This window comes from Scyliorhinus canicula, chromosome 2 (assembly GCF_902713615.1).
Source record: "Scyliorhinus canicula chromosome 2, sScyCan1.1, whole genome shotgun sequence".
Classification (NCBI taxonomy): domain Eukaryota; kingdom Metazoa; phylum Chordata; class Chondrichthyes; order Carcharhiniformes; family Scyliorhinidae; genus Scyliorhinus; species Scyliorhinus canicula.
In genome coordinates this window covers 150,650,720-150,673,212 of record NC_052147.1, presented here as the reverse complement: position 1 = coordinate 150,673,212, position 22,493 = coordinate 150,650,720, and the positions used below count along the sequence as shown (strand labels likewise).

The 22,493-nt window shown below is 52.3% G+C and overlaps 1 protein-coding gene across 1 annotated transcript in view; it reads left to right on the top strand.

Moving 5' to 3' along the window:
• The first annotated feature begins 664 nt into the window (after nucleotides 1–664).
• The window catches only part of LOC119962280 (collagen alpha-1(XVIII) chain-like), a 126,211-nt gene continuing 104,382 nt past the window's right edge, over nucleotides 665–22,493 (top strand). Inside the window, exons 1-7 of the mRNA XM_038790268.1 lie at nucleotides 665–775; nucleotides 4,062–4,150; nucleotides 8,933–8,959; nucleotides 10,295–10,495; nucleotides 11,811–11,837; nucleotides 16,845–16,907; nucleotides 20,244–20,348. Of these exons, the coding sequence (XP_038646196.1) occupies nucleotides 4,133–4,150; nucleotides 8,933–8,959; nucleotides 10,295–10,495; nucleotides 11,811–11,837; nucleotides 16,845–16,907; nucleotides 20,244–20,348 (441 nt within the window). The 5' untranslated portion in view covers nucleotides 665–775; nucleotides 4,062–4,132. The remainder of the gene's footprint in view (nucleotides 776–4,061; nucleotides 4,151–8,932; nucleotides 8,960–10,294; nucleotides 10,496–11,810; nucleotides 11,838–16,844; nucleotides 16,908–20,243; nucleotides 20,349–22,493) is intronic.

Genomic DNA, 22,493 nt, shown 5'->3' with positions numbered 1-22,493 from the left:
TGCATTTTTGTGGGATCTTGCTGTGCAGCAGTTGACTGCCATTATTTCCACAGCAGTGACTACATTTCCAAAAAGTATTTAATTGAATGGAAAATGCTTTGAATCATAGAATTTACAGTGCAGAAGGAGACCATTTGGCCCATCAGGTCTGCACCAGCCCTTGGAAAGAGCACCCTACTTAAACCAACGCTTCCACCCTATCCCCATAACCCAGTAACCCCTCCTAACCTTTTGGACACTAAGGACAATTTATCATGACCAATCCAGCTAACCTGCACATCTTTGAACTGTGGGAGGAAACTGGAGCACCCGGAGGAAACCCACGCAGTCACGGGGAGAATGTGCAGACTCCTCACAGACATCACCCGAGGTCGGAATTGAACCCGGGACTCTGGAGCTGTGAGGCAGCAGTGCTAACCATTGTGCCACCGTGCTGCCCCTTTGGGGTATCATGAGATTACAAGGGAGCTATGGAAATGCCTGTTTCTCTCTGCTCGTAATGCCTTGCAGCAGTGCCTGTTGATGATTGTACACACCCCAGTCACAATGCGTCAGTGCAGGGGGAGTGTTTCTGGCATTAAATTGTTGAAGGTTACACCAAAGTTAGAGACACCACACCACAAATTCTTCTGAAGAAACTCACTTAAACAAGCTCTGTTTTTTGTGCAGGTGACACCTCCTTCACGTCGGCCCCCAGAATTCCCACCAGTTCTTCCGCCTCCCATCGCTGTCGATCGGGATGTCCTCAAGCTTGACAGCGAACCTTTGGAACCAGGTGAGAAAAATGGCAAATGGACCAGGGTCTCAGTGGACATGAGAGGTGAGAGATCTTCAGGTGATCGGTATGGATTCCCGTCTTTGGCAGCTTCGCTCTTGGTGGACCTTGTAGCAGACCAGGAGGCCCACCTCTGTAACATTTGCCTATTCCCGACCTCATCTGCTGCTGAAACTTTCATCCTTGTGGCTACCCCACCTCCCCCAGTTAAACAATGCTTAACACAAAGCATTGGCAGCCATGCTTGACAATGAAACACTAAATCCTAACTTCTATCCTTTATCTCCACTCAAACAAAACCCATCTCGGGTCAAAATCCAGGTTTAAATACAGTCAGCCAACCGAGCAATACTTGCTGTAAAGAGATGTCTTGGATTTGAGAAAGAGATCCTTCAGGAAACAACCTGCTGATTCCTGCCTGTGTCAAACTACCTTGACAACGTCGTCAATGCGTTTTGCTCCTCACATACAGTAAACGCCTTTAGCATATCATTAGCAGGCCTGGGACGTCCGCGATTCTCCGCCTCCACTGGGGTGAATTCCCAGCAGCGAGGTTCACTTGTGCTTTTAAAAATTGAGAAACGGGCACCGTGGCTGATGAGAGAGAGGAGGTAGGACATGGAGAGGAGCGGCTGTGGGCTGCTGGGCTGGACACTGGCCAGGCTGGGGATGACCAGGGGATGGGCCATGGGGCTGGGGTGACCTCCCTCATGGGACTGGGGCGGTGTCCAGGCATGGACCGCCATTGCCGTTGCATGCAAGACAGCCATGTTGTTGCGCACCCCACTGACCACTTGCCTTGGCCCCTGGCTCTGCAGAGGGACACTGGACGTATGGGTGCTCTCACCCAAGCCCCGACTTTCCTACCCCACCATCCCCGTGTCTTCTGGGTTGGCGGCTATGATTTAAAATCTTCACCCATCGCATTGTGGTGTTACAACGCCACACAGTGGTGGAAAGCAGAAGTTCAGAGCCACTTTGTAAAAATGATGGAATTCAGCACGAATAAGAGTGTGTGAAGTGGATGAAGAGCTGCAACTTTGAACTATTAATTGAGTGTCTATATTTAATGGTTTTCTGTAGTGTTCCTCTGGACTGACAATAGCAGCTCATGTGCATGCGGACATACCAAATAAGCAGGAGTAGGCCATTTGGCCCCTCGAACTTGCTCCGCCATTCAATAAGGCCATGGCTAATTTGTTTGTATTTCAGGTTCCACATTCCATCTGCTCCCGATATCTGTTGATTCCCTCGCCCAACAAGAATCTATCTGCCGCCACCTTAAAAACAATCAGTCGGTCCCCACCACCATAGAATTATAGAATCCCTATTGTGTAAAAGGAGGCCTTTCGACCCATCGAGTCTGCACCAACCCTTCAAAAGAGCATTATATCCATGTCCACTCACACATCTTCCCGGTCCTATCCCCATAACCTAACCTATACATCCTTGGACATTAATTTTTAGCATGGCCAATCCACCGAACCTGCACATCTTTGGACTGTGGGAGGAAAACGGAGCACCCGGAGGAAACACACGCAGACACGGGGAGAACGTACAAACTCCACACAGTCATCCAAGGCTGAAATTGAACCCGGGTCTCTGGCGCTGTGAGGCAGCAGTGCTAACCACTGTGCCATGGTGCCGCCTTCTGAGGCAGAGTGTTCGAAAATTGCACAACCCTCTTTGGACAGCAATAAGGAGAGTTTTATTATCTCAAAGGGCGACCCCTAATGTTAAAAACGTGACCCCTAGTTCTGGACTCGCCCTCAAGAGGAAACATCCTCTCAATGTCCACCATATCAAGATCTTTCAGGATCTTATATACTTTAAACAAGTCGCTCATGATATTGGCCGATAGTAGCAAACGCTTCTTAGTGGGCTGAGCAATGATAGTAGGGAGTAAGGGAAAGACTATCACAATCAATCCTCAGCTCCTGTCCATACTGCAGATTTCCTGCTGGCTTCTCTGTTAACAGCCAGTGAATTTAGTTTTTGCTTCACCCCTGCTTTTGCCACGGCGTGTGAAGGGAATGCTCATTCTCATCTGGGGTAGAAAGTCAGATTGTGCATTTAGACAGCACGTGGCACAGCCATGTCCTGAAACGCCTTATCGCCAACAAGTATATCTTGCCAGCGTCGCTGCTACTTTAATGTCAGGATTGTAACGATTGCAGTTTGTGCACAGCAGGATCCCACACTGACCAAGATCAACGGTGCGTGTTGGGAAAGAGTCGGTGAGCTTTCGGTGATGCTCACATTCATGGAAGGTGTGCAGCTCAGGAGACCTATCAGGAATAAGCGTTGGGATTGTCTTGGGGTATTTTTTTTGCAAGGGGTTTGGCGCACAGGGTTAAGATCATGAACAGAGGGCGGCATGTGGCGCAGTGGTTAGCACTGGGACTACGGCGCTGAGGACCCGGGGTTCGAATCCCGGCCCTGGGTCACTGTCCGTGTGGTGTTTGCACATTCTCCCCGTGTCTGCGTGGGCTTCACCCCCACAACCCAAACATGTGCATGTTAGGTGGATTGGCCACGCCAAATTGCCCCTTAATTGGGAAAAAAAAAATTGGGTACTCTAAATATATAATATTAAAATAAAGATCATTTGGGCAGCACGGTAGCACAAGTGGATAGCACTGTGGCTTCACAGCGCCAGGGTCCCAGGTTCTGTGTGGAGTCTGCATGTTCTCCCTGTGTCTCCGTGGGTTTCCTCCGGGTGCTCCGGTTTCCTCCAACAGTTCAAAGATGTGCAGGTTAGGTGGATTGGCCATGATATATTGCCCTTAGTGTCCAAAAAGGGTAGGAGGGATTATTGGGTTACGGGTATAGGGTGGAAGTGTGTGGGTCGGTGCAGACTCGATGGGCCGAATGGCCTCCTTCTGCACTCTATGTTCTATGTAATTACCTACGTAAAGAACCAGGAGTAGGCAGTTCAGCCCCTCAAGCCTGCCCCACCATTCAATTTAGATCATGACTGATGTGACATTCCTCATGTCCACTTTCCTGTCTACTGGTGTTCCCTCACCTGCCGAGTTTGTCTATCACTTTCTGTTTTTGTTCAGATTTCCAACATCCACAGTATTTTGTTTATATATTATGGCTGCATTTTGCTTGTGGAGATTTAGCTCTGATGGAGCCAATGCTCACAGGGCCAGGGTCAGATGAGGGTTCATTGGACTGTGAATGCGGGTGACTTTTGAACATTGACTGCTCACGGAGTGTGCAGCCATTGCAGGTCACTGATGAAGGCAATCACTTGATTGGCTGTTCTCTTCCTTCAAAGGTTCTGCAGGAGAGCATGGGAGCCGCATTCACAGCGGATCGAAAGGAGATGGCGGCTCTGGGTTAGCCACTATGTTCAAAGGAGCCAAGGTAAGTGCGTAATGGGCCTACCCAGAAAGTTATGGGGGTGGGGCGAGCGGATTTACAGCCTCCTTCAATTAGTGAACCAATTTCATGCGCAGTCTCTCTGGTCCCAACTGTTTTGGGGATTGTGGCGATTGTGGAAATGCAGTAGGGGGGGACGGATGAGGGTCTCTGTCCCGGCTGGGGATCCAACTTGATCCCCTCATCGCCTCTTTTCGAAGGCTCATTTGATCATGTGCACTCGGGCACTTAAGAGGCCAGCAGCCGCAACCCCTCCCCTCACGGTTCAATGACCTGGGGTGGGGGGGGAAACCCCACCCACCGAGTTGACATCCAGAGGCCAGCAGCTCTTTTGTACTCTGGTGTGGGGGGGAATTGGTGGCGGCTGCCAGTATAACACTCACCTGAGGCCTCAGCGAGGAGGAATAGGTTACGAGCTGGGGGTCGCAGTGGGGAAGGGTCTGCAGGAGAGTGGCTTTCGGGGCCACCAGCCCTTCCTGACCCCAGGTCCTTCAATCAGGCACGGAGTGCTTTTGATCGAAGGACACAGCCAGGAACCCATAAGTGAGCTCTGTAGAGTTGCTCTTGGAGCTCCCCTATATAATAGGCTCTCCTTCCCACTGCTGGTTAATACCAGTATCGGTGGAATGAGGCCCTGACCTGGGCATTAATTGGAAAACAATCTTGGGTTTTGTTGTGCCTCTCGGGCCCTGTGGCAGAGATCGATGTAGAATGGCTAACGCAGGTTGGTGCAGCCGCTGTGGCGCACTCTTCGCCAACCAATCACTTGAACACTGGTGCATGCGAATGGCGGAACATTGGAGCACACCTCATCAGCCCAGGCAGCCCAGCTTGCCATCGTCTGACTGAGCATTCCACAACACAGAGAGGCCTCTCAACCTCCAGGTGAGACAAACCTAAAGGCTGATAAATCAGATTCTGGACATCAGCCGCCATGAGGCCCAGGGCCTGACTAACCTTTGTTATGACACCCTGGGCGAGTGCACGGTCAATTTCAGCCCCACAGACCCTGGAGTCCTAATGTCAGTGACACCAGATTTATTAATAAAAATGGAGAAAAGGTGACCATATAATGAAATAACAGGATAACCATCTACCAGACTAACTAATCCAAAGACCCCGTCCCACTCTCTACCCAGACATACACAAGATAGATACAAGGTAAGGGTCAGCGGGGAATAAAATAAAATGGAGATTAAAGGGATAAATCTGAGGGGTTAGGAGGGGTTATGGGGATAGGGTGGAAGTGAGGGCTTAAGTGAGTCAGTGCAGACTCGATGGGCCGAATGGCCTCCTTCTGCATTTTATGTTGTATGTATGTTTATGTATCTATGAGTCTTTAATACTGTGGTTGCAGCCTCTGGGAAATAGGTTTACTCGAGAAGTTCAGGTTGGTGCAATTCCATCCTTCGACCATCAGATGTTGTTTCATGTAAGAATTCCAGGTCAATACGATTCTGCTCTTTAGCCACCAGGTGGAGCTAAGTCTGGGAAGTTCAGATCAGTGCCATTCTTGTTGCTGGCCACCAGATGGTGCTGTACACAGAATTCACCGACCGGTGCATTTTGATCTTTCTTTTTTTTAAACAAACAATTTTATTGAGCTATTTTTTGGCATTGTAAACAGTAACAATATACATTAGTGCGCAGATAGCAATTACAAAAAACATAGTGCAAATAACAGAACCACTCTCGCAGATAGACCCGCCTATTCTTCCCCCCCTACTCTACACTATTCTTACCCCCCCCCCCCCCCCCCCCCGCTGACGATTAGTTCCCCGCGAAGAAGTCGATGAATGGTTGCCACCTCTGGACTAACCCCTATAGTGATCTTCGTAAGGCGAACTTGATATTTTTCCAAGCCAAGAAAGCTTGCCATGTCCGACAGCCGTACTTCGATCTTTGGGGGCTTTGAGTCCCTCCAGGCCAACAGTATTCGTCGCCGGGATATCAGGGAAGCAAAGGCCACAACGTCGGCCTCTATCCCCTCCTGTACACCCGGGTCTTCCGACACCCCAAAAATCGCCACCTCTGGTCTCATCGTCACCCTTGTTTTCAGTCCCCGGGACATGACGTCCGCAAATCCCTGCCAGTATCCCCTGAGTTTTGGACACACCCAGAACATGTGGACATTGTTCGCTGATCCTCCCCCACATCTAGCACACTTGTCCTCCAGCCCAAAGAATTTGCTCATCCGGGCCACCGTCATGTGGGCCCGGTGAACCACGTTGAACTGAATCAGACCGAGCCTGGCACATGTGGCGGTTGCATTTACCCTCCTCAGAGCGTCTGCCCACACGCCTCCCTCCAACTCCCCACCAAGCTCCTCCTCCCCCTTAAGTTTCAGTTCCTCGGTCCCTGTGTCCTCCGCTCCCATAAGCTCCTTATAAATATCTGAGACTCTCCCCTCCTACCTCCCCCTGGAAATTACCCTGTCCTGGATCCCCCTTGGTGGAAGGCGTGGAAAGGATGGGACCTGTCAACGTACGGAATCCCGTACCTGCAAGTACCGAAAGTCATTCCCCCTCGCCAGCCCGAACTTCTCCTCCAGCGCCCTCATGTTCGCGAAGCTCCCTTCCAGGAGCAAGTCGCCCATCCCCCCCCCCCCCCCCCCCCCCCCCCCCTCGGCCCTCTGCCACACTCGAAACCCGCCATTCATCTTCCCCGGGACAAATCGGTGGTTGTCACATATTTGGGACCAGACCAACGCTCCCACTTCCCCCGCATGCTTCCTCCATTGGCCCCAAATCCGCAAAGCCGCCACCACTATAGGGCTGGTGGAGTACCTAGTCGGCGGGGGAGCCGTGACCAGGGCTGCCAAGCTGGTGCCCCTGCACGAAGCAGCCTCCACCCGCTCCCAAACCGACCACCTACCCACCATCCATTTCCTTATCATGGCTATGTTAGCCGCCCAGTAGTAGTTGCTGAGGTTCGGCAACGCCAGTCCCCCCTCGCTACGGTTCCGTTCCCCTCATTTCAATCTTCCTACCACCAGTTGAAGCTTTCGCCTCCCTGTGAGAGCAATACAGCTCTGGTCCTGGAGTTTAGCAGTTTTTTACGAGCCTGAGTCCTGTACAACGCCAGCGGTTTTATCACATATGCTCCCACTTTAGGCCTTCATTCTTCTTGTCTTCCCAGCCCCTGACACATCCAGTTCGAAGGTTACTGACCTTTGGGAAAACTTGTATTTTCACACTCAAGATCTCTCCCAGTTCTGTTGGCTGCCGGTGCACCTTCAACACAGGAACGTCTTCACAGATTTGGCTAGGATGCTTCTTAAAATCAGAGAGAGTGAGGGAGGGAGGAGAGAGGGAGACTTCAGGGTCCTTGCTGAACAAAAGGTGGCACTCTCCAGAAGACCCATCTTCTTCCCTGAAAGTCACTGACTGGTTTCACCATCCCCGGCCCCGATAGGAGAACATTGAAAATGACACCTGTATTGATTGGCCGCTTGCCAAGTCTATCAAATGGCACCACAGGTTCCACCACAAAACCAAACAGGGGATGTTTTCGGACCAGCCCATCCGTAAGGGAGGCTTTTCCAGCGTCCAAAGACTACAACTTAAACAGAAATTCCAAAGGGTGCAGTAACTTTGCAGCAGATAACCTGAAGAATGTAAATCGGAACAGGTTCGCAGGTCAGCGATTAAAAGAGAACACAGGACAGACAGGCAATATCCTAACACTTTCTCTGATTGAGACAGGAATTCATCAAACTCCATTTCCTTGTAAATATCCAATTGCCTTTTGAAGATGACGTTCGCATTTGCTTCCATTGCCCTTTCAGACAGAGCCTTCCCGATCCTGACCACTCACCGCCTGAACAAACAGTTCTCCTCATCTCCCATTCTGGTCTTTACCCAGAGAGTAGTGGGGGGGGATGGAATGCACAGCCTGTGGAAGTAGTTCAGTCGGAAACGTTAGGGACCTTCAAGCGGCTATTGGATAGGTACATGGATTACAGTAGAATGATGGGGTGTAGATTAATTTGTTCTGAATCTAGGACAAAAGTTCGGCACAACATCGTGGGCTGAAGGGCTTGTTCTGTGCTGTATTTTCTATATGTTCTTTTGACAATCACCTTAATCACACTCCCTTTGTCTTATGTCCATGGCGTCTTTGTCAAATCTCTCCTATCCCTGACGTTCTGTTCCCCTCTTCGACAGTATAAAATCCATCATATTCCTCCTTCCCTTCAGCTCTGAAGAAATGTCACACAGACTCGAAACGTGAACTCCGTTTCTTTCTCACCAGCTGCTGTCAGACCTCCTGAGCTTTTCTGGCATTTTCAGTTTTTATTTCTGATTTCCAGCATCCGCACTGTTTTGATTTACCTTAAATCTGTGTCCTCTCACTGACCCTTCTGCCACAGATTTCCCCCTCTCTATGTCAAAACCCCTCATCCTTCTGAATAGCCCTATTAAATCTCCTCCTCTAGTCTCCTGGCGGGACTTTTTTAGTCTCCAACGGACGAGGCCCCAAAGTGGGGGGAAGGACCCATTTGGGAAGGCCTGAAACCAACTCCTAGTTGTCATATGCCCAATACTCAGAAAAGAGGTGGACCGCGTTGACTATATCTGCGAGAGCTCTGGATTTTGTTCCTTATATCGGGCTGCCTGTGGGAGAGGTTGTGAGTGGGAGCGTTTGTTAACAATTCTGGGCTTAGGGTTGGGGTGGGGACGAATTAAGTCACTTGACCTCTGGCAGCTTTCAAAATGTCATCTCTCGTGCTCCTAACGTGTCCATATTTTGTTTGTGTGCTTATAGGGCGACAAAGGGGATCCAGGTGAAAAGGTACGGTATTTCCTTAAAGTTCTTTCAGCTGTATAGCTCCTTGTACTGCACAGGGAGAGGCCGTTCTGCCCATCATGCCTGTGCCGGCTCTTTAAAAGAGTGCTATCCAATTAGCCCCCTGGCTCTTCTTCCCGGCCCCGGGGAATTGCTCTTACCAGTTTTCGTCCAATTCTCAGTTCCTGTTGAATCTGCTTCTACCGCCTCTTCAGACAGCTTCTTCCAGGTCATGCCAACTCACTGCGTTTTAAAAATGACTCTTATTCCCCCCCCCCCCACCCCCCCCACCCCAGCGCACAGCCAGTGGAAACATCTTCTCCTGATCTGCGCTGTCAGGAACAGTTATTTTTTGAAGCCAAGAGGGTCTCATCTTCCTGAGGAATTGATGTGGGTAACACCACTGAGACCCCAGAATCTGCTGACGAGCGGTCAGACTCGTTCCATCAGTCCTGGTTGACCCTTCTGGAATGTTCTCTCATTAACCCATCACCCAGCCGCCAGAAGGACGGCCTTCTCAGCCCGCTCCTCTTCATTTCACCAGGGAACTGGCATTGAGAGCACTTAACGCCCACGTCAAGGTAGACAAGTCTCCGGGCCCTGATGGAATGCATCCCAGGGTACTAAAAGTGATGGCCAGGGAAATTGCAAATGCACTAGTGATAATTTACCAAAATTCACTAGACTCTGGGGTGGTCCCGGTGGATTGGAAATTAGCAAACGTGACACCACTGTTTAAAAAAGGAAGTAGGCAGAAAGTGGGTAATTATAGGCCAGTGAGCTTAACTTCGGTAGTCGGGAAGATGCTGGAATCTATTATCAAGGAAGAAATAGCGAGGTATCTGGATGGAAATTGACCCATTGGGCAGACGCAGCATGGGTTCATAAAGGGTAGGTCATGCCTAACTAATTTAGTGGAATTTTTTGAGGACATTACCAAAGTGGTAGATAACGGGGAGCCAATGGATGTGGTATATCTGGATTTCCAGAGCCTTCGACAAGGTGCCACACAAAAGGTTGCTGCATAAGATAAAGATGCATGGCATTAAGGGTAAAGTAGTAGCATTAATCACTCCACCATTGGCGGCAATGCCTTCAGCTGTCTTGGCCAAAGCTCTTGAATTCCTTCTCTCTTCCCTGCCTTCTAGGATGCCCCTTAAAACCTACCTCCCTGGCCGAAGCTTTGTTCACCAGGTTAAAAATGGTGTGGCTTGGAGTTGGGCGTCAATGCTCCTGCGAAGGGCACTGGGGCTATCTAAATGCAGGCCGTTGAGGTGGAAAATGAACCAACGAGCTGAAGACAATGGTCTAAATCCCTCTTCTTCCTCTTCCCTCCGGTAGGGCACAGCTGGATTTGGCTATCGTGGTCCGAAAGGGGAGAAGGGATCCCCGGGAATCCAGGGACTTCCAGGTGTTCCTGGACCTGCTGGTTCGACTGTCCAGGAACGTGGTGATGGAGTTGTCGTGGGGTCGGTTGTTGGTGTACAAGGACCACCGGGGCCGCAGGGACCGCCTGGTCATTCTGGAAGAGACGGGGAGCCAGTGAGTTACAATAACGATTCCACCCCGCGTGCAACAGTATAATCTGGCCGCCTCTCGTGTGAGCTCCTTGGTTGTGTAATAAACAATTGTGTCATACAGAACTTGATTATTACTGAAAAGAGAGACGTGTTGCTGACTCTTTTCCTCTCTCACTCATCAGGAGTGAGACCTCCCGTATCAGCCTCCCCGGACAGGCGCCGGAATGTGGCGACTAGGGGCTTTTCACAGTCACTTCATTGAAGCCTACTCGTGACAATAAGCGATTTTCATTTTCATTTTTTCATGACCTGGGAGTTCTCCAGAAGGGCGCAGTGATTAGATCAACCAGACTTCATTGGCACCCTTTGCCAGCAAGACACTGGGAGTATTCTCTGCTCTCCTTTGACACCTCCATGGTAACTTAATGCGGTCCACCTGGCCCACCAGAACGGGCGGTCGAGAGCTCTGACAGGATGGCCTGGGCTTACAGGACTCTCCTGACCTTGCCCCCTGCCCACTCCTCTCTCACTGGTGTCTATGTCTACAATATTTGGGCCTCACGGTAGCATGGTGGTTAGCATCAATGCTTCACAGCTCCAGGGTCCCAGGTTCGATTCCCGGCTGGGTCACTGTCTGTGTGGAGTCTGCACATCCTCCCCGTGTGTGCGTGGGTTTCCTCCGGGTGCTCCGGTTTCCTCCCACAGTCCAAAGATGTGCGGGTTAGGTGGATTGGCCATGCTAAAATTGCCCGTAGTGTAAGGTTAATGGGGGGATTGCTAAATTGCCCGTAGTGTCCTAAAAAGTAAGGTTAATGGGGGTTGTTGGGTTACGAGTATAGGGTGGATACGTGAGTTTGAGTAGGGTGATCATTGCTCGGCACAACATTGAGGGCCGAAGGGCCTGTTCTGTGCTGTACTGTTCTAAATTCTAAATTCTAAATACCCGAATCCTGTCAGAGTGAACAGCTAGACTTGGTCCCAATTTCCAATGGAGGAGAGCAGGGCCAAAGTAAGGTAGGCTTGAATGGGTTATTAGGCGCTGTGACTCCAGCAGTAGAACTTTCACAGGACACTGGTTCACCTTGAGATCAAGTGCATTCAAGACCCCAAAGCTTTCACCATCCAGCTCCATTCAACAACCTCAGGCCTGAATGGGCTCGAGGGGCTGAATGGCCTCATCAATATCCCCAAATCATCCACAACTGGACTGGTGTATCTGCAATCAGCGATGAGCCCCTCACGTGTTTGGTGTCTCCAGTTTAGACGTTGTTAATGAAGGTGCAGTGAATTTAAGACCTCTTGTAACACTGGTGTAATGGCATGCCTTCTCCTTGCAGGGTGACCCTGGTGAAGATGGCAAGAGGGTGGGTAACTTGTTTTTAAATTTTATATAATTTGTACTATTGATAACTCAAGTTTACAAAATGACTGGGCCTCTGAGCAACCGGCAGTTACAGAATCTCACAAGACAGCAGTAGGGTCACTGACAGAATGTGAGCGCTCAAATCTGTCAATCCCCTTGCCAGCGAGATCACAGAATCCCTACAGTGTGGAAGGAGGCCATTTGGCCTATCGAGTCTGCACTGACCCTCTGAAAGAACACCCTACCTTTTTTAAAATAAATTTAGAGCAATTCTTTTTTTCCAATTAAGGGGCAATTTAGCATGGCCAATCTACCTACCCTGCACATCTTTGGGTTCTGGGGGCGAAACCCACGCAAACACGGGGTGAATGTGCAAACTTCACACGGACAGTGAGCCGCGTGCAGGATCGAACTTGGGACCTCGGCGTCGTGAGGCAGCAGTGCTAACCACTGCGCCACCATGCTGCCCCAAGAACACCCAATCTAAGCACACTCCCTCGTCTTATCCCTGTAACCCCACCTGACCTGCAGTTCTTGAGACTCTTATGTGTCAGTTTAGCATAGCCAATCCACCAAACCTGCACATCTTTGGACTGTGGGAGGAAACCGGAGCACCCGGAGGAAACCCACGCACACACGGGGAGAACGTGTAAACTCCATACAGACAGTGACCCAGCCGGGAATCGAACCTGGGACCCTGGAGCTGTGAGGAGGCAGTGCTAACCACTGTACCACCCTGCCGACCACCAATCACTCCACACAAACTATTTATTCTAATCCACTCTCTTGTTCACTTTCAGAACCCTTTTTGAGCAGTCTGTCCCATTCCTTTCTGGGAGAGGTTCTCCCTTGGTAGCAGTGAGTTCCCTGAAAACCGTGCTGATGATTAAGAATCATTTCCAAGCTGATCCCCCTTGTGTGTTTCCTTCCAGTTCCCATCTCACCGAGCAGTGGAAACAGTCTCTCACAGTTTACCTAATCGTGACCCATTGTGATCACACCACAACATCATTCACGTTGGAGTCAGTGAAAAAGAATTCTAAACAGGCAAATGTTTCTTCATAAATCCATCAAATTACATCATTGGTTTGAAAGAATTTGGATCAGCGAAACTCACCATTCATCCTGAACAGTATATAGCAGTCATTTGTTGCACACAAACCTACTCCCAACTACCTGCATCCAACTTTACCAACATAAACTCTGATTACATTCTCCCTCATGTGTTTATCCAGCTTACCCTTAACTGTATCTTTTAATCTCCTCAACCACTCCATGTGGGAGCGAGCTCCCTCTCCTGGCCAGTGAGCGGGTTCCCTATCCCGGGCAGGGAGCGGGTTCCCTATCCCGGGCAGGGAGCGGGCTCCCTCTCCTGGCCAGTGAGCGGGTTCCCTATCCCGGGCAGGGAGCGGGTTCCGTACCCGGAGCAGGGAGCGGGTTCCCTATCCCAGGCAGTGAGCGGGTTCCCTATCCCGGGCAGGGAGCGGGTTCCCTATCCCGGGCAGGGAGCGGGCTCCCTCTCCTGGCCAGTGAGCGGGTTCCCTATCCCGGGCAGGGAGCGGGTTCCGTACCCGGAGCAGGGAGCGGGTTCCCTATCCCAGGCAGGGAGCGGGTTCCCTATCCCGGGCAGGGAGCGGGTTCCCTATCCCGGGCAGGGAGCGGGTTCCCTATCCCGGGCAGAGAGCGGGTTCCCTATCCCGGGCAGGGAGCGGGTTCCCTATCCCGGGCAGGGAGCGGGTTCCCTATCCCGGGCAGGGAGCGGGTTCCCTATCCCGGGCAGGGAGCGGGTTCCCTATCCCGGGCAGGGAGCGGGTTCCCTATCCCGGGCAGGGAGCGGGTTCCCTATCCCGGGCAGGGAGCGGGTTCCCTATCCCGGGCAGGGAGCGGGTTCCCTATCCCGGGCAGGGAGCGGGTTCCCTATCCCGGGCAGGGAGCGGGTTCCCTATCCCGGGCAGGGAGCGGGTTCCCTATCCCGGGCAGGGAGCGGGTTCCCTATCCCGGGCAGGGAGCGGGTTCCCTATCCCGGGCAGGGAGCGGGTTCCCTATCCCGGGCAGGGAGCGGGTTCCCTATCCCGGGCAGGGAGCGGGTTCCCTATCCCGGGCAGGGAGCGGGTTCCCTATCCCGGGCAGGGAGCGGGTTCCCTATCCCGGGCAGGGAGCGGGTTCCCTATCCCGGGCAGGGAGCGGGTTCCCTATCCCGGGCAGGGAGCGGGTTCCCTATCCCGGGCAGGGAGCGGGTTCCCTATCCCGGGCAGGGAGCGGGTTCCCTATCCCGGGCAGGGAGCGGGCTCCCTCTCCTGGCCAGTGAGCTGGTTCCCTATCCCGGGCAGGGAGCGGGTTCCGTACCCGGAGCAGGGAGCGGGTTCCCTATCCCCGGCAGGGAGCGGGTTCCCTATCCCGGGCAGGGAGCGGGTTCCCTATCCCGGGCAGGGAGCGGGTTCCCTATCCCTGGCAGAGAGCGGGATCCCTATCCCGGGCAGGGAGCGGGTTCCCTATCCTGGGCAGGGAGCGGGTTCCCCATCCCGGGCAGAGAGCGGGTTCCCCATCCCGGGCAGGGAGCGGGTTCCCCATCCCGGGCAGGGAGCGGGATCCCTATCCCGGGCAGGGAGCGGGTTCCCTATCCCGGGCAGGGAGCGGGTTCCCTATCCCGGGCAGGGAGCGGGTTCCCTATCCCGGGCAGGGAGCGGGTTCCCTATCCCGGGCAGGGAGCGGGTTCCCTATCCCGGAGCAGGGAGCGGGTTCCCCATCCCGGGCAGGGAGCGGGTTCCCCATCCCGGGCAGGGAGCGGGTTCCCCATACCGGGCAAAGAGCGGGTTCCCCATCCCGGGCAGGGAGCGGGTTCCCCATCCCGGGCAGGGAGCGGGTTCCCTATCCCGGGCAGGGAGCTGGTTCCCCATCCCGGGCAGGGAGCGGGTTCCCTATCCCGGACAGGGAGCGGGTTCCGTACCCGGAGCAGGGAGCGGGATCCCTATCCCGGGCAGGGAGCGGGTTCCCTATTCTGGGCAGGGAGCGGGTTCCCTATCCCGGGCAGGGAGCGGGATCCCGGGCAGGGAGCGGGATGGACCCGGGCAGGGAGCGGGATGGACCCGGGCAGGGAGCGGGTTCCCTATCCCGGGCAGGGAGCGGGTTCCCTATCCCGGGCAGGGAGCTGGTTCCCTATCCCGGGCAGGGAGCGGGTTCCCTATCCCGGGCAGGGAGCGGGTTCCCTATCCCGGAGCAGGGAGAGGGTTCCCTATCCCGGGCAGGGAGCGGGTTCCGTACCCGGAGCAGGGAGCGGGTTCCCTATCCCGGGCAGGGAGCGGGTTCCCTATCCCGGGCAGGGAGCGGGTTCCCTATCCCGGGCAGGGAGCGGGTTCCCTATCCCGGGCAGGGAGCGGGTTCCCCATCCCGGGCAGAGAGCGGGGTTCCCCATCCCGGGCAGGGAGCGGGTTCCCCATCCCGGGCAGAGAGCGGGTTCCCCATCCCGGGCAGAGAGCGGGTTCCCCATCCCGGGCAGAGAGCGGGATCCCTATCCCGGGCAGGGAGCGGGGTTCCCCATCCCGGGCAGAGAGCGGGGTTCCCCATCCCGGGCAGAGAGCGGGGTTCCCCATCCCGGGCAGAGAGCGGGTTCCCCATCCCGGGCAGGGAGGGGGTACATAGAATCATAGAATTTACAGTACGGAAGGAGGCCATTCAGCCCATCGAGTCTGCACCGGCCCTTGGAAAAGGCACCCCTCTTAAGTCTATGCCTCAACCCTGTCCCCATAGACCCAGTAACCCCACCTAACCTTTTGGACACTAAGGGACAATTTAGCCTAGCTAACCTGCACATCTTTGGACTTGTGGAAGGAATCCGGAGCACCCGGAGGAAACCCACGCAGACACGGGGAGAACGTACAAACTACATGCAGCCAGTGACCCAAGGCTGGATTTGAACATGAGGCCCTGGTGCTGTGAAGCAACTGTGCTAACCACTGTGCCAATGCGTCACCCATTTCTCCTGTGTAGGTTCTTGAATTTATTAGCAGCTGTGCGATACTCATGGCTCCAATTTTGGTCTGCCCACAAGTGAAAACATCTTCTCTGTGTCTCGTCTGTCGAACCTCCTCATAATTTTAAATGCCTCTGACAGGTCACCCGTCATGTAGAGAAAAGAGCACCAAATTGTTCAGTCGAGCGTATCTCTTCATATTTTCAATACCTTCATCAATTGCCACGTTATATATCGTTCTTATAACAGAGTACTCAATAACTACACCTGTACGCCAACAATCTCCCTGACGTCGAACACAAGTTCAATTCTAACTCATCTCTAACTCATCCCTAACTACCCATGAACTGAGTGGCTTGCTCAGCCATTTCCAAGGGCACTTTCTGTGATAGGTAACATCTCCTGCTAGAAAACGGAGGATTTTTTTGAATGATATTTACTCACACTGGTACCTTTAGAAGAAAGACTTGCATTTATATAGCGCCTTTCGCAATAATGGTGCATCCCAAATCACTTGAAATAAACTATTTTGAAGTGTCATAATCTTGGAAACACAGCAGCCAATTTGTGCATAGCAAACTCCACAACGTAATAATGACCAGACATGCTTTTTCAGTGATGTTTGGCTGAGGGACAAATGTGGGCCTGGAAACTGAGGTGGGCGAACTTTGTCTCCTCTTCATTGAAATAGTGTCAAGTTATCTCCACCCAAGAGAGCTGGCAGGGCTTCGGTTTAATGTCTTGTCTGAAGAACGGCACCTCCGACAGAGCAGCACCCCTTCATGTGTACTATTCAAGGGTGGATGGAAGATAACAGATCGACCTCCATTCGATTGAATGGCAGAATAGTCTCGAGAGCTGAGAGGCCTATACTCCTATTCCTCTGTTCCAGTACTGCTCTGATGTCAGCCATGCTGTCACCCGATCTATTTTTAAAAACATTTCTCCGCAAATGTCTCGGCACTGTTTTTGAACTGGATTACTTGTGAAGATGGGGTCTCAGGTCATTCAAGGTTTTATTTTGCTTTCTTTGACTAGGGCGAGATTGGTCCTCAAGGCTTCCCAGGGACCCCTGGCGATCATGGATCCAAAGGAGATAAGGTCAGCCTCCATTAAAATCAGTTTTCACTGCTCAATACTTTCCTTTTTCTAAGGTTCTTCCTAGTTACCCATTGCTATGTAGTGTGGCTGATTTGAATAAATTTGAAATGATCGATAAAACTTAAGACTGTAACCCTTAAGTCTAAGATTCCCCTGAGCAAAGAGACTTGAAGAATAATTTAGTATTTTGTTAATAAATTTAGAGTTCCCAATTCATTTTTTTCAATTAAGAGGCAATTTAACGTGTCTAATTCAGCTACCTTGCACAAACACGGGGAGAATGTGCAAACTCCACAGGGACAGTGACGGAATAATTTAGTTCATGTGTTTAAGGTAAATAAAGGATTTGATAAAGTGGATAGCAAAAAAAGAAACCATTTCATCTGCTGGAGGGGAGTCGCCAAATAGGGGCGGAACCTTAACTTGGAGCCAGGCTCTGTTCAGAATGAAGCACTTCCTCACCCAGAGCCCCCCCCCCCCCACCACCACCACCGAAAAGCTGCTGAGGCTCGAGGGGGTCAGTTGTGAATTTCAAAGTTAGAGACCGTTAGATTTTTGTTAGGCAAGGGGATTAAGGGATGTGGGGCTGCGGTGGGTCGGTGGAATTGAGATAGAAATCAACCATGATATAAATGAAGAGTGGAACAGACATGAGGGCCTGATTCATAGAATTTACAGTGCAGAAGGAGGCCATTCGGTCCATTGAGTCTGCACCGCCCCATGGCAAGAGCACCTTATTGAAGCCCACGTATCTACCCTATCCCCGTAACCCAGTAACCCCCACTTAACATTTTTTTGGACACTAAGGGCAATTTAGTATGGCCAATCCACCTAACCTGCACATCTTTGGACTGTGGGAGGAAACCCACGCGGACACGGGGAGAAAGTGCAGACTCCTCACGGACACTCACCCAAAGCCGTAATTGAACCCTGGCGCTGTGAGGCAGCAATACTAACCAGTGCAGCACTCCCTCAGTGCTCCAGAACAGTGCAGCACTCCCTCAGTGCTCTAGAACAGTGCAGCACTCCCTCAGTGCTCCAGAACAGTGGAGCACTCCCCCAGTGCTCCAGAACAGTGCAGCACTCCCTCAGTGCTCTAGAACAGTGGAGCACTCCCTCAGTGCTCTCCAACAGTGCAGCACGCCCTCAGTGCTCTCCCAACAATGCAGCACTCCCTCAGTGCTCTCCCAACAATGCAGCACTCCCTCAGTGCTCCCCAACAGTGCAGCACTCCCTCAGTGCTCTCCCAACAATGCAGCACTCCCTCAGTGCTCCCCAACAGTGCAGCACTCCCTCAGTGTTCCCCAACAGTGCAGTACTCCCTCAGTGCTCCCCAACAGTACAGCACTCCCTCAGTGCTCTCCCAACAATGCAGCACTCCCTCAGTGCTCCCCAACAGCGCAGCACTCCCTCAGTGCTCCCCAACAGTGCAGCACTCCCTCAGTGCTCCCCAACAGTGCAGCGCTCCCTCAGTGCTCTCCCAACAGTGCAGCGCTCCCTCAGTGCTCTCCCAACAGTGCAGCACTCCCTCAGTGCTCTCCAACAGTGCAGCACTCCCTCAGTGCTCTCCAACAGTGCAGCACTCCCTCAGTGCTCTCCCAACAGTGCAGCACTCCCTCAGTGCTCTCCCAACAGTGCAGCACTCCCTCAGTGCTCCCCAACAGTGCAGCATTCCCTCAGTGCTCTCCAACAGTGCAGCACTCCCTCAGTGCTCCCCAACAGTGCAGCACTCCAACAGTGCAGCACTCCCTCAGTGCTCTCCAACAGTGCAGCGTTCCCTCAATGCTCTCCAACAGTGCCGCACTCCCTCAGTGCTCCAGAACAGTGCAGCGCTCCCTCAGTGATCTCCCAACAGTGCAGCACTCCCTCAGTGCTCTCCAACAGTGCAGCACTCCCTCAGTGCTCTCCAACAGTGCAGCACTCCCTCAGTGCTCTCCAACAGTGCAGCACTCCCTCAGTGCTCTCCAACAGTGCAGCACTCCCTCAGTGCTCTCCAACAGTGCAGCACTCCCTCAGTGCTCTCCAACAGTGCAGCACTCCCTCAGTGCTCTCCAACAGTGCAGCACTCCCTCAGTGCTCTCCCAACAGTGCAGCATTCCCTCAGTGCTCTCCAACAGTGCAGCATTCCCTCAGTGCTCTCCAACAGTGCAGCATTCCCTCAGTGCTCTCCCAACAGTGCAGCACTCCCTCCGTGCTCTCCCAACAGTGCAGCACTCCCTCAGTGCTCTCCAACAGTGCAGCACTCCCTCAGTGCTCTCCCAACAGTGCAGCACTCCCTCAGTGCTCTCCCAACAGTGCAGCACTCCCTCAGTGCTCTCCAACAGTGCAGCACTCCCTCAGTGCTCTCCAACAGTGCAGCGCTCCCTCAGTGCTCTCCCAACAGTGCAGCGCTCCCTCAGTGCTCTCCAACAGTGCAGCACTCCCTCAGTGCTCTCCCAACAGTGCAGCACTCCCTCAGTAACCCCTACTTAACATTTTTTTGGACACGAAGGGCAATTTATCATGGCCAATCCATCTAACCTGCACGTCTTTCGGGACTTGTGGGAGGAAACCGGAGCACCCGGAGGAAACCCACGCAGACACTGGGAGAACGTCCAAACTCCACCCAGACAGTGACCCTGCCAGGAATCGAACCTGGGACCCTGGATCTGTGAAGCAACTGTGCTAACCACTATGCTACTGTGCTGCCTCTATGATTGATCTCGTCCGTTCTGAAATAGAGAAAATGTCTGTCTTGGTAGGCTTCTTTTTGCGTTATTTCTTTCATGGAGATGTGGGTGTGCTTGGCCTCACCAGCATTTGTTGCCCATCCCTAACTACGCATGAACTGAGTGGCTTGATTAGCCATTTCCAGGGGCAGTTTAGAGTCCGTCACATTGCTGTGGGTTTGGAGTCACAGGTAGGCCAGACCGGGTAAGGATAGGAGATGTCCTTCCCTGTCGGACAATAATGAACCACATGGGCCCTAACTACAATACAGACTCACTTTTTATTCCAGATTTATAAATTAATTGATTTTAAATTCTCCCTAATGCCGTGGTGGGATTTGAACTTGTGCCTTTGGAGCATTAGCCTGGGCCTCTGGATTACTAGGCAAAGTATTACCACTATGCGCCCACCCCCCATGTATTTTAACTCCCAAGTGGACTATATGAGCTTAGAATTGAGCATGAGGTGCAGGAACTTTAAGAGTGCAGGACAATGTTGCAGGTTTGTGACCCGTTGTAATTTAGCTGGTTCTCTTGGCCTCTGACTTCTAGTGTACACTCAAATCGGATTGGCGCCTGTCAGATTGTGTGAAAATCTAAAGCATTCATTTTCATATATTCCCTGCAGGGTGACCCGGGGATTGGAGTCCCAGGACCAGTCGGACCTCCTGGACTACCTGGGCCACCTTGTCTACCAGGCCCACCAGCTACAATCACCAAGATGGACAAACTAGTAAGTTAATCCTGCCAAACGGTTCAAGTGGAGGGAAGGCAGAATAAGTGTTGCATTTGTATAGCACCCTTCATGACCCAAAATACTTTACAGCCAATGAAGTGCCTTTTGAAGTCTGATTACTCTTTTACATAAACTGCAATGTGATCATGTGCAAGATAATCTGCTTTTCGGGATGTTGACTGCGAGATAAGTATTGGCTGGAGCATTCTGTTGATCTTCAAGATACTGCCATGGGGTATTTTATGCCCACCCAAGAGGATGGATGGGGCTCTCGATTTAACAAAAAAACTCGGCACCTGCAACGGTGCAATTCTCCCTCAGTGCTGACTGGGAGTGTCAGTGTAGATTATCGGCTCAATTATCCAGAGAGGCATTTGAACTTGTAACCTTCTGATTTCAATGAGTGTTACCCATTGGGCCACAGCTGTCAAACACAACGAGCTGCAAAGTCCTGCTCCCCTAAACATGACTGTTAAAACCAGTAGTCCTCCTGGGGTGGTACATTCCAGAAAACCCAGTTGGTGAAAGAAGATACTGGAGCCAATCCTTACACAATATAATGTATTTTGTTTTTTAAAAAAATATTTTTATTCTCCTCCTTTTTCACAATTTTTCTCCCGAATTTACACCCAACAACAATCAATAACCAACAACAAATATCTCAAACCCCATAACAGTAACAATGATCCCATCCTCCCACCATGCCCATACATCAGCCCGCATGTTAACATAAACAAATGACAAAGAAAAAAAAAGGGATCAGGGATTACCCATAGCCATCTTCAACATACATAGCCCCCCTCCCCCCACACCCCACTCACACTTCCCCCCCCCCCCCCAACTAATGTTCGATGTTATCCAGTTCTTGAAAGTGCATAATAGATAGTGCCCTTGACTTGTAGAACCCCTCCGAGCTTCCCCTCAGTTCGAACTTAACTTTCTCAAGGGTCAAGAATTCCAACAGGTCCCCTCACCACGCTAGGGCACAGGGTGGAGAGGCGGCTCTCCATCCCAGCAGGATCCGCCTTCGGGCGATCAACGAGATGAAGGCTCTGATATCTGTCTCCGCAGCCGGTTCCAACCCCGGCTGGTCCGACACCCCGAATATGGCCTCCCGGGGACCCGGGTCCAGCTTCACATGCACCACCTTGGAAATTACCCTAAAAACCTCCTTCCAGTAATCCTCTAGCTTTGGACAGGAACAAAACATATGAACGTGATTAGCGGGGCCCCTCCCGCAACGTTCACACACATCTTCTACCCCTTCAAAGAATCGGCTCATCCTCGCCCTCATGAGGTGTGCCCTGTACACCACCTTCAGCTGTATCAGCCCCAACCTCGCATACGAGGTGGAGGCATTCACCCTCCGGAGTACCTCACACCAGACCCCCTCCTCTATAACCTCTCCCAACTCTTCCTCCCACTTCCCTTTGATCCCCTCCAGTGGTGCCTTATCCTTTTCCAACATAGCTCCGTATACCGCTGACACTGTCCCCTTCTCCAGTCCCCTTGCCGTCAGCACCTCCTCTAACAACGTGGAGGCCGGTAAACACTTCTCCCTGCTCCAGCCCATACTTCGCTTCCAGCTCCCTCAATCCTGCAAATCGACCCCGAGGAAACAAATCTTTTAGTGTCTTAATCCCCTTCTCTTCCCATTTCCGAAAGCTTCCGTCCCACCTCCCTGGCTCAAATCTGTGGTTCTCCCGGATTGGCATTTCCCTCGACCCTGCCCCCAACCTGAAGTGTTGGCGAAACTGCCTCCAGATTTTCAATGAAGCTATTACTACCGGACTCCCTGAGTATTTCCCCGGAGCTATCGGGAGCGGCGCTGTTGCTACTGCTTTCAGTCCCGACCCCCTGCACGAACTCTCCTCCATTCTGACCCACTGGGAATCAACCCCTCTGACCCAGCTCCGCACCTTCTCCACATTCGCCGCCCAGTAGTAGTACATCAGGTTCAGGAGACCCAAACCCTCTGCCTGCCTTCCCCTCTGTAGCAGCACCGTCCTCACTCTGGCCACCTTCCCTCCCCATATAAACAAGGTAATCCTCCCCTCAATCTCCCTGAAAAAAGACTTTGGCAGGAAAATCGTTAGGCATTAAAAAATAAACAGAAATTGCGGCAACACATTCATTTTAACT